General features: G+C 36.0%; 1 protein-coding gene across 6 annotated transcripts in view; it reads right to left on the reverse strand.

The window, feature by feature from the left end:
• TPR (translocated promoter region, nuclear basket protein) overlaps window positions 1–18,110 on the reverse strand; it is a 78,312-nt gene that overhangs the window by 31,458 nt on the left and 28,744 nt on the right. For all 6 annotated transcript variants that reach the window (XR_004680278.1, XM_035010679.1, XM_035010681.1 and 3 more), the window contains exons 25-37: window positions 16,958–17,161; window positions 16,670–16,854; window positions 16,118–16,265; window positions 12,361–12,498; window positions 12,138–12,269; window positions 10,984–11,114; window positions 9,015–9,225; window positions 7,630–7,773; window positions 7,097–7,295; window positions 5,775–5,980; window positions 5,509–5,570; window positions 1,723–1,931; window positions 692–964 (exon numbers count right to left, since the gene is read on the reverse strand). Coding sequence is in view for 5 of the 6 variants with exons in the window: in XM_035010679.1 (XP_034866570.1) it covers window positions 692–964; window positions 1,723–1,931; window positions 5,509–5,570; window positions 5,775–5,980; window positions 7,097–7,295; window positions 7,630–7,773; window positions 9,015–9,225; window positions 10,984–11,114; window positions 12,138–12,269; window positions 12,361–12,498; window positions 16,118–16,265; window positions 16,670–16,854; window positions 16,958–17,161 (2,242 nt within the window). In the remaining variant the exon portion in view is untranslated. The remainder of the gene's footprint in view (window positions 1–691; window positions 965–1,722; window positions 1,932–5,508; window positions 5,571–5,774; window positions 5,981–7,096; window positions 7,296–7,629; window positions 7,774–9,014; window positions 9,226–10,983; window positions 11,115–12,137; window positions 12,270–12,360; window positions 12,499–16,117; window positions 16,266–16,669; window positions 16,855–16,957; window positions 17,162–18,110) is intronic.

Genomic DNA, 18,110 nt, shown 5'->3' on the forward strand with positions numbered 1-18,110 from the left:
ATAAAGTTAATTTTTTTTGATAAAGTTAATTTTTGAAATATTTTGGTCATTTAACTAAAGAAAGACATAGGAAACACTTAACTGAACAGTTCAACATAATCTATTCCTGCTAATATCTATAAACAATGGGCAACCTATGCTCTAAATCAATGGTCTTATGGTATCGATCTCACCTGTGGTTAATAAACCCCATCAACTTTTACAGCAATGCATTCAATTAACTGTGTAATGATATATAATTGAGAAGTTTACACAAGGCCTTCTGTAGTTATAAAACCCAGGACTCCTATGGTAACAAAATTTATACTGTATGTTTAGATTTGAAAATCCTTATATGGTCTTCTCTTACGTGTCTTTTTTCTCAAGACCTGTATTAAGTTACATATAATGTTATGGGGTTGTATCACTTTTAAAATCAGTCAAAATAACTGGAGAAGAAGAAAGTTCTGAATGATAAAAACGAGTGATCTAGTAGTAAACATGAAATCAAGTGTTAGGAATCCATTCGTCCTTTCTAACATCTGTTAGAAAACAAGTATGTACAAACAATACTCAAGATGTGTATTTTATATCCAAGAAACTACAAATGCACAGGTCTACTCTAACTTCATTTTAAAATTAAGCATACCAAAAAATAAAAATTAAAAAATTAAAAATATATAAACAAATAAATCAATAAAATCAAGCTTACCAGTGCCAAATACTGCCGTGGAAGTAGAAGGCCGCTCAACTGGCGAACTCTGTACAACTTCTACTATGTTGGGGGACAGCTCTTGATTTGCAGGCTCAATCTGAGGATGACTCTGTTGGGTGGGCTGCACAAAAGCTGTAGCCTGTGTTTGTTGCTGAACAGTTAAAATGGGTTGAGGGATAGTTGGCTGAATATTAGGACTAGTAGAACGGACAGAACCACTTGTGCTTCCAAAAACTGGAACATGTTCCACAGGCCCTTCTGACTGCAGAGCTGAAAAATAATTACAAATACTTAATATATTAAGTCTTCTATTCTTAGCAAAGCTGGATTTTCCCTCCCTACTGTGCTACTGGTAATGTTCTGTAAAGTTATTTGTGTACATCTCTTACCACTCACTAAGCAAAAACAGTATGGGTAAATGTAATGTATTATGCATTTTTTTGTGATGCCTATGTGACTGCTATGGTAGTCTGTAGTATGGTGGCATAATTAAATAAATACCTAAAACTCTTTCTATCTACGATTTTATTGAAATTACAACCAAGTAAGATAAATGAACTGAGGAAGCTCAAAGACAAATTATAAATTTTTATTAAGCATCAGTAATAAGAAGCTACCCAGGGGAACAAAGTGGATAAAGTAATGAAAAAGACAGTTTCAGTGAAAAAGTGGTGTAGGGTTGAACCAGTGATTCAGTATGGTTTTCCAAGGTGGATTTCATATCCTTAGCCACCAGAAGTAAAAATGTTGGCCTTAGAAAAACATGCTATATACTTATGGGTGTGTTATTTTCCTCCTCCTTCAACTTCAAAACAAAACAAAGCAGAAAGGAAGGGAATGGAAAGAGGGAGGAAATTCGCTGCATTAACGAGTATCCTAGGAGGCATACCCTTGAAAATATTAACTACCCACTTTTACTGTATGTTTGACTTTAGCTTTAGTGGAAGCCTCATTTATCCTTGAAGTTACTGTAATCTTCTCATAATAAATCTAAATAAGCAGTCAGTCCAATCAGATCTGTTACTTACCTTCCTGTGATTCTACTTGTGTAGTGGGCATCACTGTAGCTGTTGGGGTAGTAGTAGGATTTGTAACAGTTGCGGGTGTGACCATTGGGCGTATACTAGCCCTGGGTGTTGACTTATTCCCAGCCATAGCTGCAGCTGTCACTTTACTTGGAGTAGACACAACAGGAGTTGGCTTAATATTGGCTGTTGGTGGGTCTGATGTGCTAGCACTTACAGAGGGGAAAATGCAAGAATAACGATTCATAAAAAATTTATAAATATCCCTTATAAAGTACATATACTCTATCAAAAAAAAAAAGCACTACATAATCTTAAAAAAGAATAAAATTGGAGGTACTGCAATCCCAGATTTCAAGATATACTATAGTAATCAAAACAGTATGGTACTAGCACACAAATAGACATAAGATCAATGGAACAGAAGAGAGAGCCCAGAAATAGACCCATGATTACATGGTCAATTAATCTATAACAAAGGACGCAAGAATATACAATGGGAAGTTTCTTCAGTAAATGGTGTTGGGAAAACTGGACAGCTACATGCAAAAGAATGAAAGTGGACCACATTCTTACCATACACAAAAATAAACTCAAAATGGATTAAAGACCTAAATATGAAGACCTGGAACCAGAAAAAGCCTAGAAGAGCACAGGCGGTAATTTCTCTGACACTGGCCATAGCAACATTTTTCTAGATTATGTCTCCTGAGGCAAGGAAAACAAAAGCAAAAATAAACAATTGGGACTGCAGCAAAATAAAAAGCTTCTACACAGCAAAGGAAACAATCAACAAAACAAAAAGACGCCGTACTGAATGGAAGAAGATATTAGTAAATGATATATCTGATGAGTTAACATACAAATTATATAAAGAATTCATGCAAAAAAACCCAAAATTCACACAATTCAACACCAAAAAACCCCAAATAATCTAACTAAAAAATGGGCAGAAGACATGAAGAGACGTACAGACACATGAAAAAATGCTCAACACCACCAACCACCAGGGAAATGGAAATCAAAACCACAATGAGATATCACCACATATGATTCTGAGGGCTAGTATTAAAAAGGCAAAAAATAACAAGTGTTGGCAAGGATGTGGAGAAAAGGGAGCCTTGTGCACTGTTGGTGGGAATGTAAATTCATGCAGCCACTCTGGAAAATAGTATGGAGGGTCCTTAAAAAATTAAAAATAGAATTAACATATGATCCAGTAATTCCACTAGTGGGTATTTACACAAAAAATATGAAAACACTAATTTGAAAGGATATATGCACCCTTGTATTTACTGCAGCATTACTGACATTAGCCAAACGATGGAAACAGCCCAAGTATCCATCAATAAATGAATGGATAAAGAAAATATGGTATATATACACAATGGAATATTACTCAGCCATAAAAAGACTGAAATCTTACCATTTGCAACAACATGGATGGATTTAGAGGGTAAGGGAAATAAGTCAGAGAAAGATAAATACCATATGATTTCACTCGTGTGTGGAATTCAAGGAACAAAACAGAAAAAAAGAGACAAAAAACAGACTCTGAAATATAGAGAACTGGTGGTTACCACAGGGGAGGTGGGGGGGGGGGATGGATGAAACAGCTGAAGGAGATTAAGAGTACACTAATTGTGCCTTTCTGCCCGTGGATGCCGCTGAGTAAGCGTCGCTAAAGTCTCCCCTCCCACTGCCATCATGTCTAAGTCAGAGGCTCCCAAAGAGCCTAAACAGCTGCGGAAGCTCTTCATTGGAGGTTTGAGCTTTGAAACAACCGACGAGCGTCTGAGGAGCCATTCTGAGCAATGGTGAACGCTTACGGACTGTGTGGTAATGAGAGATCCAAACACCAGAGATCCAGATCCAGAGGCTTTGGGTTTGTCACGTATGCCACTGTGGAGGAGGTGGATGCAGCCATGAATGCAAGGCCACACAAGGTGGATGGAAGAGTTGTGGAACCAAAGAGGGCTGTCTCAAGAGAAGATTCTCAAAGACCTGGTGCCCACTAACTGTGAAAAAGATTTTTGTTGGTGTACATTAAAGAAGACATTGAAGAACACCATCTAAGAGATTATTTTGAACAGAGGGAAAACTGAAGTGATCGAGATCATGGCTGACCGAGGCAGTGACAAAAACAGAGGTTTTGCTTTTGCAACATTTGATGACCATGATTCTGTAGAAGAGACTGACATTCAAAAATACCATACTGTGAATGGCCACAACTGTGAAGTAAGGAAAGCCCTATCTAAGCAAGAGATGGCTAGTGCTTCATCCAGCCAAAGAGGTTGAAGTTGTTCTGGAAACTTTGGTGGTGGTCGTGAAGGTGGTTTTGGTGGGAATGACAACTTTGGTTGTGGAGGGAACTTCAGTGGTCGAGGTGGCTTTAGTGGCAGTCGAGGTGGTGGTGGATATGGTGGATTTCGTAGTGATGGGAGCAACTTTGGAGGTGGTGGAAGCTATGATTCTGGCAATTACAACAATCAATCCTCAAATTTTGGACCCATGAAAGGAGGAAATTTTAGAGGCAGAAGCTCTGGCCCCCATGGTGGTGGACGCCAATACTTGGCCAAACCACAAAACCAAGGTGGCTATGGTGGTTCCAGGAGCAGCAGTAGCTAGGGCAGCGGCAGAAGGTTTTAATTACTGCCGGGAAACAAGGCTTAACAGGAGAGGAGAGCCAGAGAAGTGACAGGGAAGCTACAGGTTACAACAGATTTGTGAACTCAGCCAAGCACAGTGGTGGCAGGACCTAGCTGCTACAAAGAAGACATGTTTTAGACAATACTCATGTGTATGGGCAAGAAACTCGAGGACTGTATTTGTGACTAATTGTGTAACAGGTTATTTTAGTTTCTATTCTGTGGAAAGTGTAAAACATTCCAACGAAGGGTTTTAATGTAGATTTTTTTTTTTTTTTGCACCCATGCTGTTGATTGCTGAATGTAATAGTTTGATCATGACGCTGAATAAATGTCTTAAAAAAAAAAAGGGTACACTAACTGTGATGAGCAACTAAGTAACATATAGTATCACTGAATCACTATATTGTATACCTAAAACATTTTAATATGACGCTGTATTTTAATTATACTGGAATTAAAAAAATAAATAAAAAACCCAAAAAACAGTGAGTTGTACTCTTTAAGTAGGTGAATTGTGGGGGTTATTAATATAGCTCAATAAAACTTAAAAAAAAAATGCACTACAGGTTTCTTCAATAAGTGTTCAGCAAGTATGATCGACTTATGAACTCAGACCCTATTAGTTCTATTTTTCCAAATGCTGCTTTGGGCACTTCAGACAGAGTAAAAAAAATTATACAGTTCTATATTTTTTGTTCACTAAATATTTTAAAACTCTTATTGAAGAAGTTTTGAATTTAAGCATTAAAAACTACATAAGAAATGCTCTGTAATGGTGCTTCCTGACAATGTTAAATGTATTCAACTGTTGATGACTGAACTCAAGTCTTAGCCTAGCCTCTTAAATTTGTTATCACATAATATCACAGAGAAAATCAGTAGCCTCTTAGAAGTCGAAAAGATGAAAGATACCTTGTTCTTTGTCACAAAACTCTACCTGATAGGACTGAAAGTATGCTAGAAACAAGAGTTCTGGAAAAAAGGGTTGGCAACTACATGGTGCAGCTTTGCACAGATAAACAGTTTTTTAGTACATATTTTTATAATATAGATTTGTTTTCTCCCCAAAGATCACTAACTCTTGCCTGACTTTAAAAGAAAAAATAGATTAACAAACTGTAAAAGAGCTAAAACTCACATTCCTCTTTCACCAGAAGCTGGAGTTGTTTTCAATGTGATCTGTCTCTGCTGTTCTGGGACCTATAAAAGGAAAACTGGATTATTTTGCCTGCCCTACAAGAGTTCACTAAAAAATGCCATCAAAATATTTTACTTTTATTAATTTTCTCTGTATACTTTGTTTAGCCAAAATTCACTGACGAAGGCTTCTAAGTCACCAGATACCTTCAAGTAATATGTACAAGGACAGAATGATTTGTTATTTACAGAGAATTAGCTAACCACCTTATTAGCAGGTTCTTGAGGCTCATCTCTCTGCTCAAGGTGTCTCTCTTGATGCTCTCGGAGTTCTCTTTCCAAGCGACTAATTCGACCTTCATACTGGGATTTAAGAGCAGTCATTCGAACATCCAATTCATCTTTCTGCTGATCTAAGGCTCCATTCCTTTGTTTAAGCTCCTCATTTTCTTTAGTTAGCTGATCTTTTACACCTAAAGAAGTAAGCATGTGATTCTATTAATATTATAATCAAACACTGGAAGTAAAAAACATTTGTGCATTTCAATAGGTAAACTAAGGTCGTTATCAGATTCTATTCCTGAGCTTTAACATCTACAATTAATTCTGATACACAATATATCTGAATAAGCAAAATTCTAAATATATCTGTATTACTCCAATATAAAATGTACTTACTGCAACATAAAAATATGTAACTTTCTCTAAGATCTCATAAAGGATATCCATAAAATGCAGTCTGAAGTCCTTTTACATGGCCTTTAGTATTTCAACGTATTATTAAAATACAAAGATATTATAAATTGCCAAATTTTCATTCCATATAATCTAAAGCACATACTAAAAATAATTAGGTAAATGTTTTTTAAATGAAATAATTGCTAAAACACTGTATTACCGATCATTAAAAATTGCTTACAATAAAACTTAGCTGATTGGACATTTTATTTACCCACTCACTAAGCAGAACAGCAAGCAAGGTGCAGTAAGGTCCAGAACATTGCAGCTCTGGGCCCTTAACAAACTGGGCATGATATTCTCCCTGAAGGGCTCGAGGGCCCCTCAGAGTATTGAGGCAAATAAAAATCACTGGGCTGGTAATATCCAATGATATATGTAGGAGTTTACAGAAGGCCTCTGAACAACACACTGTGGACCCAAAGGATCACCAACAGAAGGTACTAATAGTTACCCAACAAAGCAGGGCAGCAGTACTTCCTATTACTAGCCAACAATTAGGAAAGACTTCATAAATAGGTGAGGGATATCCTCATCATTTGAAAATTCAAATTGCTTTAATTTTGTGTCTAATTAAATAAGCCTTATATATATATTTTAAGTAAGCTCCATGCCCAGTGTGGAGCCCAATGCAGGGCTCGAACTCACAACTGTGAGATCAAGAGTTGAGCCGAGATCAAGAGTCACTCAACCAACCGAGCCACCCAGGCATCCCACCCTAATATTTAAAACACACACACAGAAATCACTTTATAGTATTTACTTATTTCTTTCCCATTTAATTTTAAGCCTGCATCAAATGGCCAACTTTCACTATCAAAGTTCAAATTTTAGCATATACAGAAATTTACCAGCTAAATGTGCTATCTTTGACTTTGCTGCTACTATGGCCTTTCTTGTTTTTTCTTCCTTTTCAGTTATCTGCTGTCGGAGCTGCTCCTCTTGTGTGGTTCTATCTTGAAGATCCTGACGAAGTCGTGAAAGCTCAGACTGAAGCTGCACAGTTTGTTCCTGTAGATTTCTGGCTTCTGCCTCTTTTTCAGATAATGTCTTTTAAAGAAAAGCAAAGTATTCACCATGTAATTCAATCAAATCAATATAAACTGTATGTCAGACAGAATTAAAATGTAACTTATTAATCTGCTTATTTAGATTAAATGGAAGTATAAATGTAAAATGGTGGTCAAACCACCATTAAAGTGGATACTTGATGATTGGATACTATTTCTATACATGAGCCATTCATGTATAAAGGATAAATATACATAAAAAAGATTATATATTTCCATATGACAACAGAAAGAGTGTTTAACATATACTTCTTCAAGTATTTAACAAGCAAGGAATTAGGGACATACATTCTGCACTACTCTCACACTTATACCTTCTGCAGATTTTCTACTTGATTCTCTAGTGATTTTGCCTTTGTTTCAGCTTGACTGAGAGTTTCTTTGAGCTCCTGCATTTCCTGGACTGAGACATGCTGTTCCTGGTGGTCTCCAGAAGACTGAGCGGAGGTCTCCATGACCTAAGATGACAAAGCAGTAATAATATATACTTTCACATTTATACTTAGTAATTCCACGTCTAAAAGTTCATCTAAGGGAATAATTACAACTATGCAAAGAAATTTATCTTAAAGGGTATTCATAAATCAATTTTCTATGAAGTAACTCTACTGCCTGAAGGTAAGGTATTAGTTAAATAAGTTAGGGTTTTCCATGCAACTGGATATCAATCATCTAATCAAAATGATGCTGCATTGTAGATGGATGTTTGACATGGTAATTATTTTCACAGTAATGAGTAAGGTGAAAAAGCAGGATACAAAAATACACAAATGATCTTATTTCTTTGGAAAAACACATTACACATATGTTAAGAAAAGCATACTATTAGTACTAATGAAGTGCTAATAGCAGTCAACACCAAGGGGTAAGAATTTTGGATTTTTAAAATATATTTTCTAATCTAACACGTGCTAAATATGTAAAATTAAGTCAACATACAAGCTTTTTACTTTTGAGAATTAATTCAGATTCAAAATGTAGTAAGAACTAAAAAATTCTTTTTGATAGGTGGTTAACGTACACTATTGATGTAACACTATAAATAAAGCCTGATTATAAAGAACTATCATTTTTTGATATACACAATTTTAATCAGCAGTGAGTTCCAAGAACAGGTTTGAAAAGGGACCATATCTAAGACTGGAAAACTGAACTAAAAATACCTAGCATTTACTAAAATTTCTTTATGAACTTAGACTGTAATTTGAGGCATATTAAAGAGCAAATCTTTTTTTTTTTTTTTTAACATTTTATTTATTTATTTGACAGAGAGAGAGACAGTGAGAGAGGAAACACAAGCAGGGGGAGTGGGAGAGGGAGAAGCAGGCTTCCTGCGGAGCAGGGAGCCCGACGTGGGGCTCGATCCCAGGACCCTGGGACCATGACCTGAGCCCAAGGTAGACGCTTAATGACTGAGCCACCCAGGCGCCCTAAAGAGCAAATCTTAAAACCAAATAAAGATATCAATATAAGCTTACACTTATGTTCACAACTTAAAGACCAATAATAAAAATTATTAATTTTTTATTAATTAAAATTATTAATATATAAAAAGAAATAAGACTTTGAGGAATCATTATATATGTATATAAATATGTATATAAACATGTTTATGTACATAAAAAATTGTGTATGCCAAAAAATTACATATATATACACACACATATATAGAGAGAGAGAGAAAATTACTTCAAAATACCTTATCCTGTTGTGCTTTAAGTTCTTCATATTGAGTCTTGTATCTACGCCCAATCTTCTTGACTTGGGTAATAGTTTTGACTTTTTCTTGGATATCAATTATTTTGGCATCTAAGTCTTTTTGAATGGTTTCCTTTTCAGTTCTTACTTTATTTAAGTCTTCCTTTAGACTCTGGATTAAGTTCTGGTTGTTGGTCAAAGATGCATTTGATCTAAACAAACAAACAAAAAAAATGGGGTAAAGGAGAAAGATAAATGAGACTTTTTTCAAGTTTTAAAATCCTTTAATTTACATTACTGTATGCTTTAGTATGTTCGGTATTTTTTTTTAATTTTTTATTTATTTATTATTTTTTAAAGATTTTATTTATTTGACAGAGAGAGACACAGCGAGAGAGGGAACACAAGCAGGGGGAGTGGGAGAGGGAGAAGCAGGCTTCCCGCAGACCAGGGAGCCCGACGTGGGGCTCCATCCCAGGACCCTGGGATCATGACCTGAGCTGAAGGCAGACGCTTAACAACTGAGCCACCCAGGCGCCCCTTTGTTTGGTATTTTGAAATCCTAAAACACACACTCCAAAAGATAATTCCTTAAATTATGAATCTGTGGTCCTTTAGAAAGACTTTATTTGCTTATTATAAAGGCATACATGCCCATTTTAGAGAAGAGAAAACCTGAGCTACCAGTGGCTAAGTGACATGCACAACTTTACACAGTAATCAAATCTTAGTAACACAGATTTTAATCTACTTCTGCCTGATATCAAAATCTACACTCTTTCTATCATACTGGGTGTTGAGTAAGTAAGTTAGGCTTTGTAGTCCACATGTAGTCTTTTTCACATGTTCTTCCTTTTTTACAATGTTCTTCCTTTTACAATTTAAAAATGTGAAAATCTTTCTTAGTTTACAGGCTGTGCAAAAACAGGCATGTAGGTTATAGTCTGCCAACTCCTATATTTTATCATAAACTGAATTTGAGGTCAGATGACCTGAATTAAGAGTATGGGTTTAACATCTACTAAATGTGACCCTGGGTACCTTTCTGAATCTTAGTTTCCTCATCTTTGAAATTAGGTATTAATCTCTCCTACTCAAAATGCCAGACTGTTATAAAAAAAAAGAGAACATAGATGAGAAAAATCTGTAAGCTATCAAGCTTTATAGAAGTAGGGACGGACATAAACAAATGACATAAAAACTTTAAGAAGGTAAATCAGAAACATTAATTTTAATATTAAATGTCTTAACTTTATTTTTTAAAGGAAGCAGACTCCTATCTGAGTGTGGAGCCTGATGTAGGGTTCAATCTCATGACCCCGGGACCATGACCCCGAGATCATGACCTGAGCTGAAATCAAGAGTCAGATGCTTAACCAACTGAGCCATCCAGGCGCCCCTAAATTTCTTAACTCTCAAAGGGTAATAGTTCACTATAAGTTCATTTAAAGAAATTCCTTTTTTTTTTAAAGATTATTTGAGAGAGAAAGAGAGAGAGCAGGGAGGAGGGGCAGAGGGGAAGCAGACTCCGAGCTGAGTAGGTGAGTAGGGAGCCTGATGAGGGCCTTGATCCCAGGACCCCGAGATCATGACCTGAGCCAAAGGCAGACACTTACCTGACTGAGCCACCCAGACGCCCCCATTTAAAAAAATTTCTAATTTAAAAACTTGTTATTACACACTTTCAAAATACTCATAAATATACATTAACCAAAAGAAGAGAAACCTACTTGCAAAAGTTATTTTGACTTAGAAACAGTTTAAAACCAAAGGTATAGATTTTTAAAAAGTAATAATCATATATAAAGGCATAAAATTAAATTGGGAAAGCCACAGGTAAGGGCTCCAGCATGTTTCTTTCTTTCTAAACTCAGGAAGCACTCCTTGGAGAGTCAATATATTAAGAGTAGAAATAAACTTGCTTAAGAATTCATATACCAATATACAATTTAAGGCTTCTTTCCATTTACCTTGCAATTTCAGCTTTAAGCCTCCCAATTTCTTCAGTCAACTGTTGAATTCGCTTAGTATGAACTTCCTTTTCAGAAAGGAGCTTCCGATATTCTTCTGTATCTGGATCTTTCTGTTGACTTACTAGATGCTAGAGTAGCAAAAATGCATAATATGGTTTTATAGGTTTTATGAAACTAATGTGCTATAAAACTAACATGCTAATAAAACAACACCATTATCTAATTACGTTTACATAAACGTAAACGTCTTATATACGTGGTGATCAAGCACCAAACTACAAAATAAGATTAAAGCTTTGGTTTGTTTAGCTAAAAAGCCTAGCCAAAATGGAAAAGGGAAATAAAGTAAATGTCATTATGCAGTATTCTTCCACAACTGCAAACAAATATTTCAAAATAGTTACAAAGGAGCCAAATAAAAGAATCCAAAGAAATTATAAGCTTTTAATATTAAATATCTACTTTCACTAAAGTGACATTTATAAGGAAAAAAATGTCTAAAAATCATTATAATCGAAACAAAAATATGAAGATAATCCTAAATGTAACTGAGTTCCATTAGCCAGGGAAAAGAGCAGCAAAATTTAAGAAATATATCTAGATTTGGGAAGATCACCCTCCTTTCTTGATTTTTCAGATTGCTTGTGTGACAAAAATAGGAATAAATGGGCTCTAAAATTCAACAACCCTATACAGATAATAACAGTTACCATTCTAGACCTTTTCCTAGGTGCCAGGTGACTGCTTTACATTTATTAAATTTTTTTGTAAAATGAAAAGTAGCATTATGTCTTTATTTTTACAAATGAGAAAAATAGGTTCAGAAAGATTAAGGAGCTCTCACAAATCACGTAACTAATATCTGGCAAGGCAGATTTCCAAGCTTTTGTTTCAATCTAGAGCTGGAATTTCTAACCATGTTAAATGGTTTTGTCTCCCCAAAGTTTCCAGTGAACAAGTCTTTTTAAAGTGCTTCAACGGACTAGACAAATCCATTTTACTATGCACAAAAATATTTTAGAAATAAAGGAAAAGCACAAATTTGGAATTTAAGGAAGTTAGCCATTTCTTAAAAAAATCAAATATTTTTATCTTCTTAAATGTTGCCCTATTATTTAATAATCAATGTTTCCACGTTTAATTGCATTTACCTGGTTCCGTGCTTTCCAACGTTTGACATCTTCTTCTAGTAACTTCTTCTCTGCTTGCAACATACCGCTTTTCTCACTCAGCTCAGCATTTGCTTCTTGTAAGGGTAAAATATCTAACTCCAGTTTCCTTACCTGAGAATAGTGTCAGTATTTTTTTAACATCTGATGTAAAAACTCTATTATTATTAAAAATGACTCTATTCTTGATTAGTAAGTTCCAAACCTTTGCTTGCATCTGCTGTAGATCCTGTTCCAGCCTCTCTTTCTCTTCTCTTAGCATCTTATTGGTCTCCATCACTACATTCATTGTTTCAGTTTTCTTCATCAGTTCTTCATGCTGGGCCATTGTTTTTGCAGTTACCTAAAGATTTCAAACACATGTGTACACCAACATCCAACATTAGGTGAAGACCTATCTTTTCCTACCAGTCCTAATCCTCCTTACAAAAAGTAAAAAAGATTTGAATGTCAGCTTTTAAAATGGAAATTTTTGGAAGTTTTACATGTTTCTTTTTCTACATTGCAAGCTAACTACAGAGTTTAAACAAATCCAAGAAATTACAGAGATGAAAGTGAAAAGATACTACAAATCCCACCAATAAATAATCAGTACTAACACTGGGTAAAAACATTAATCCAGATCTCTATTAAACTTTATCTATTCTTTTTCTTGGTATACTGAATTTATTAATAGTTTTAAAATGATGTGATTTTGTCCTCAGTCCCCTCCCCCTTGTTCAGGAATTCTTCATTCATTCAGTTGTTTCATCACTTCGGTTGTGAGCAATTTTACTGAGTATTTGTTCAATTGTGAGGAACTTCTTTTCTGTTCTCACTGGGTGTAATTATCCATCGTTTACACATTACTTTATTCCCTCACCATTTTTAAAGCTATGGCTCAGGCCAAAGGACAAAGTTACAGCAATGAATCAAAAAGAGAAACCACAGGCCCTCCTCACCATTCGACTGAAGCAGTCTTCATTTTCCATAATAGTAAATTTTCTAGATACGTCTTGTAGACCTCAAAGTACTAGAAAGGAAGTTCCAATTCAAAGGCAATTTAACTTAAAATACTGTAAATGATATTAATTTTTTGTCCATTTGAAATATATGCTATGCTGTAACAAATCATCCTGTCAAGTGTAACCACTGTCCACAAAGCCGAATTTCTGGGATCAGGAAAGTGTATTTAAACTGAGTCCCATCATAACCAGTGGGGCACATCTAACTCAACTGTGAAAAGACACACTGCACAATCACCCTGCTGCTGATTATGCGGCCTAGGGTCTCTGCCTTGTCCCCTCTTCCTTCCCTTGCTTCCCTGCCTCTCTCTCTCCCTACAACAGCCTTCCAGCTTGGGGTGGCTTGCTAGGGTAGGTTTGAAAGTTTCAGGTCACAGACTGTGGGACTACTGCTGGGTGTGTGTGCGTGATTTCTTTTTTTAGGTCTTAAATAATGCCCTCCCCCACAAAGCCACTGTCCTTTCTTCACTTTCCACTACCACCCTTGGCCAAAGCACAGATTGTAAACCCTTCTGAAATTAGCCTTTGGTGAGGAATTCAGGGCTTTGCCTATATCTTCTCCCCCTACCTTGATCGAGGGGTGTTGCTTTTTCCTTCCTCCTCCTCAAGTGCCTTTGTGTGTCATCACTACTCAACACTTTCCATGACACTTCCTTGCTTTGGCCAGAAGCCATCAGGTAAGGTTGGAAAGTCTCTGACTTCCCTTGTTTAGTTTTGGAACCACATTTACTCCCTCTCCACCGGCCTGGGAATGAATACTGGGTCCTCAGCCCTGCCACCCTCTGCTGTCATCGTCAGCTGATGCAGTTCTTTAGCTCAAGTTTTGATAAAGTGAAAAGAACTGTCACCAGGGGTACTCAGACCTGCCAGCTCTCAAAGTTCTTGGTGGTTAAACTTGGAGAAAGGCCACAGAAGAACCCTGTAAGCACACATGTGCCCTCTGAATGAACCGTTTTCTTTTCCTGTAATTGCTTTTGCTTTTAAAAATTGAAGTTTTTAACAGAGTCAGAGTTCTCATTTGGTCATCCTTGTAATCCATTTGAATCTAGTTTGGAATCTGACAACTAGAACAAAAAGAACCTTGAGTTCGATGCATACTTTGGTTTTGGTGCTGCTGCTTCTCATGGTCCTCAGCAGGGATTAAGAAAGAACTCAGTGATTACAGCACATCCCTAAAATTGGTGGGCCTGATTTTCTGGCAAATTGCTGCTTTTTTCCATTTTTCTGTTCAGGACAAGTAAATGCCGAGATGAGGATGCATACTGAAATAAAAGCGATTCACTGTATTCTAAGGTTTTTTTTTTTTTTTAAAGATTCTACCCATTTATTTGAGAGAGAGAGCATGAGAAGGGGGAGGGTCAGAGAGAGAGGCAGACTCCCTGATGAGCAGGGAGCCCGATGCAGGACTCGATCCCGGGACTCCACGATCATGACCTGAGCCGAAGGCAGTCGCCCAACCAACTGAGCCACCCAGGCGCCCTAATTTAATGTTTATTAAGACCACCTTTTAAAGCAGCAACTATCAAGTCTGAAAAGCAATCGATATTTCCATTAATCTTTTTCTGGGGGGAAACCTTAGTTCTAAGGATTTAACATCCTGTAAGTAAAGCTGAACATAACAGAATTGCATAAGCAGCCTTTTTATTGACAGACTACTGCCTACTTTTAATGTAATAAAAAAAAAAGTATGTGTTAAAAAAAAGTTATGGCTCAGCATTGCCAACCTACACTGTTCATGCTTAGGTATTATTTTTTTTTTCAAAGATTTTTAGAGAGAAAGATGCATGTGCAAGTGGTGGGAAGGGCAAGAGAGGGAGGGAGAGAGAGAAGCGGACTCCCCACTGAGCCTGACATGGGGCTCAATCCCAGGACCCTGAGATCATGACCTGAGCTGAAATCAAGAGTTGGTCACTTAACTGACTGAACCACCCAGGCACCTCTTGCTTGGGTATTACTTTTGATATAATGTGTGTTACTTTTTCCTCTTCTGATTTTAGGTAGGAGTTGGTGTTCCCCTCTGACTTTGTCGGTTGGGCATTTTCTATAAAGTATTATTTGCCTGAAGGAACATTGAGAGAATATGCAATCTTTTTAAAAACGCTGATTCTGCTTTTTCCTCCAAATGTTAATGGTACAGAATTGGAGGGTCTGTTTATTTCCATGATGAGATGTTTGAATTGGATTATTTTCTCAAGATGTAATTCTGAAACTTTTCATTTCTGTATGAAAACAGAAATCCCATAAATCTACTCACTTTCCCCTGGGTTTCAATGGTTTTTCTCTAGCAGCCATTCCAACTACCTATCAGTTAAAAGACAGTAAATGACTCAAGGTCTTAATTTCCTTCCTTCCAGGTGTTAAGTTATATTACTGCATAGCCTCAGAATGAGGGCATTGCAATTATAAGCTTTTGGGTGGTGTGTGGGTTAAGGAGTTGAGCTTGTGCTGTGACCATCCAGTCATTAGAGCATCTTCTTTTCCTTTTCTGGTTGATAGTTTTGACTATTTTTTACCCCCTTGCTGAGGAAGAAGTATTCTGTAGCAGTTTCTATCTATAACTCTACCCAAGAATAACTACTCAAACGTATATGTAACAACTATAATAAAAAGATAACTGAAATTTATTAAGTACTCACTATGCACCAGTTTCTAAATGCTTCATGCACTTTAACTCACTTAATCCTTATTATTATCATCCCAATATTACAGATGAGGAAATTTAAGAGCAGGGAAATTAATATACCCAAGACACACATCTAATGGTATGAAGCTAGAATTTAAAACCAGGCAGTCTGATTACCATTAATCTTTTACCATTATGCTGTATCACTGCCATAATAATGTTTTAATAGTTTATGAGTTTGGGAAAAATGCTTATTTCAAATTAAACTTTATGTCCTAAGAAACAAAAATGAGCTCTCTTTTAACAACTTCTTTCTTAAAGCTTAGGATACATACCTGGACTTTCTCTCTTTCAGCATTTAGACTATCCTGCAGTTCCTGCAGCTCTCTTTCTAAAAGTTCAACTCTTTGTCGGTAACGCAGACTCTCAACCTGAGCCACCTCAAACCTGGTTTCAGCAATTTCTTTTTCTCGTCGTATAAATCTACAAGAATATGTAAGATTTTATTTGAATAAAAAAAATGCCAACAACATAGCACTTCAAAACTTGGATAATTTTTAAGATGACAAAAACCACTAATAACGTTTATATCTTCTAATTAATAAATAATAATGAGGATTTTTTAAGATTATAAACAGTGGCTTTAAAAATGTGCATCTTTAAAATAATCAAAAGGCATTTAGTTTTTCAAAGAATCCACTTAAGTTCTTACCATCAGATTCAATTTAGTCATTTCTTTAACTTGGCATATATGTCTAAATGTCAAAATGAGCTTTATAAGTAAATAGCACACAACCCCCACTTCCCTAATTTACGCATTTATAGTTGCATTACACAGTTGTTGGTAAACCACAGAAATGAAGCATTAAGAATATTATTAGATTTACCTGAGAATTTCTAAAATTTGTTCTTGAGATTTTCCTTCCTCACTGAGAGATACATTCAAGGGACCTTGTACACCTTCCTTTACAGAGGCAACAACCTTGTCACTTAATTTTTCAATCTGATCATGAAGTAATCTGTTTTGTTTCTCTAGATCTTCACAGCGAGACATACACTTGGAAACTTCATCCTATAAACAACAGTCTATCATAATAGCAGACTTTCCAGTGTACATTTAAAAACCCCAAACCTTTAAATTCTCTAGAACATTCTATCATGATGTACAATAATACCTTTAACATTCTCTCTCTTTCCTCCCAAGATGCTTTACATTCCAATAACTGTGATTCTGCTTTCTGGGTTGTTTCTTCCAAATGCTGACGGACTGATGCCATTTTGGAAACCTGTTCCTTGGCAGCTTGTAGAGCTTCAACATCAGCAGCATGTAGCATCAATTCTCTCTCATACTTATTCTGAGCTTCCACAGCTATTTTAGCCTGTAAGAAATTATTCCCCCATTGATACAAGATTAAAAACTCATAAGGCTAGTCAGTATTTTCTGAAAAGATGCACGTTGTATTATTTATAATAACAAAAGACAACCTAAATGTACCAAAATAGGAGAATAATTACAAGTTATGCTGTACCTATTTAATGAAATATATGCTGCTTACAAGAGACCCATTTTAGACCTAAAGACACCTGCAGATTAAAGGGAGGGGATGGAGAAACATTTATCATGCACATGGAAGTCAAAAGAAAGCCGAAGTAGCAATATTTGTTATCAGACAAAATAGATGTTAAACCAAAGACTATAACAAGAGATAAAGATGGGCACTGTATCATAATAAAGGGGACTATCCAACAAGAAAATCTAACAATTGTAAATATTTATACCCCCAACATGGGAGCACCCAAATATATAAAACAATTAATAACAAACATAAAGGAACGCATTGATGATAATGCAATAATAGTAGGGAACTTTAACACCCCACTTACATCAATGGACAGATCATCGAAGCAGAAAATCAATAAGGAAACAATGGCTTCGAATGAAACACTGGGCCAGATGACTTAACAGATATATTCGGAACATTTCATCCTAAAGCAGCAGAATACACATTCTTTTTGAGTGCACATGGGACATTCTACAGAACAGATCACATGCTAGGTCACAAGTCAGGCCTAGACAAGTACAAATAGATTGAAATCATACCATGCATATTTTCCAACCACAACACCATGAAACTTGAAACCAGAAAAAATGTGGAAAGACCACAAATACACAGAGGTTAAAGAGCATACTACTAAAGAAAGAATGGGTCAGCCAGGAAATTAAAGAAATTTAAAAATACATGGAAACAAGTAAAAATGAAAATACGATGGTCCAAAATCTTTGGGAGGCAGCAAAAGCGGTCCAAGAGGGAAGTATATAGCAATACA

This window comes from Mirounga leonina, unplaced genomic scaffold (genome assembly GCF_011800145.1).
Source record: "Mirounga leonina isolate KUSES-001 unplaced genomic scaffold, KU_Mleo_1.0 Mir_154, whole genome shotgun sequence".
Taxonomy (NCBI): domain Eukaryota; kingdom Metazoa; phylum Chordata; class Mammalia; order Carnivora; family Phocidae; genus Mirounga; species Mirounga leonina.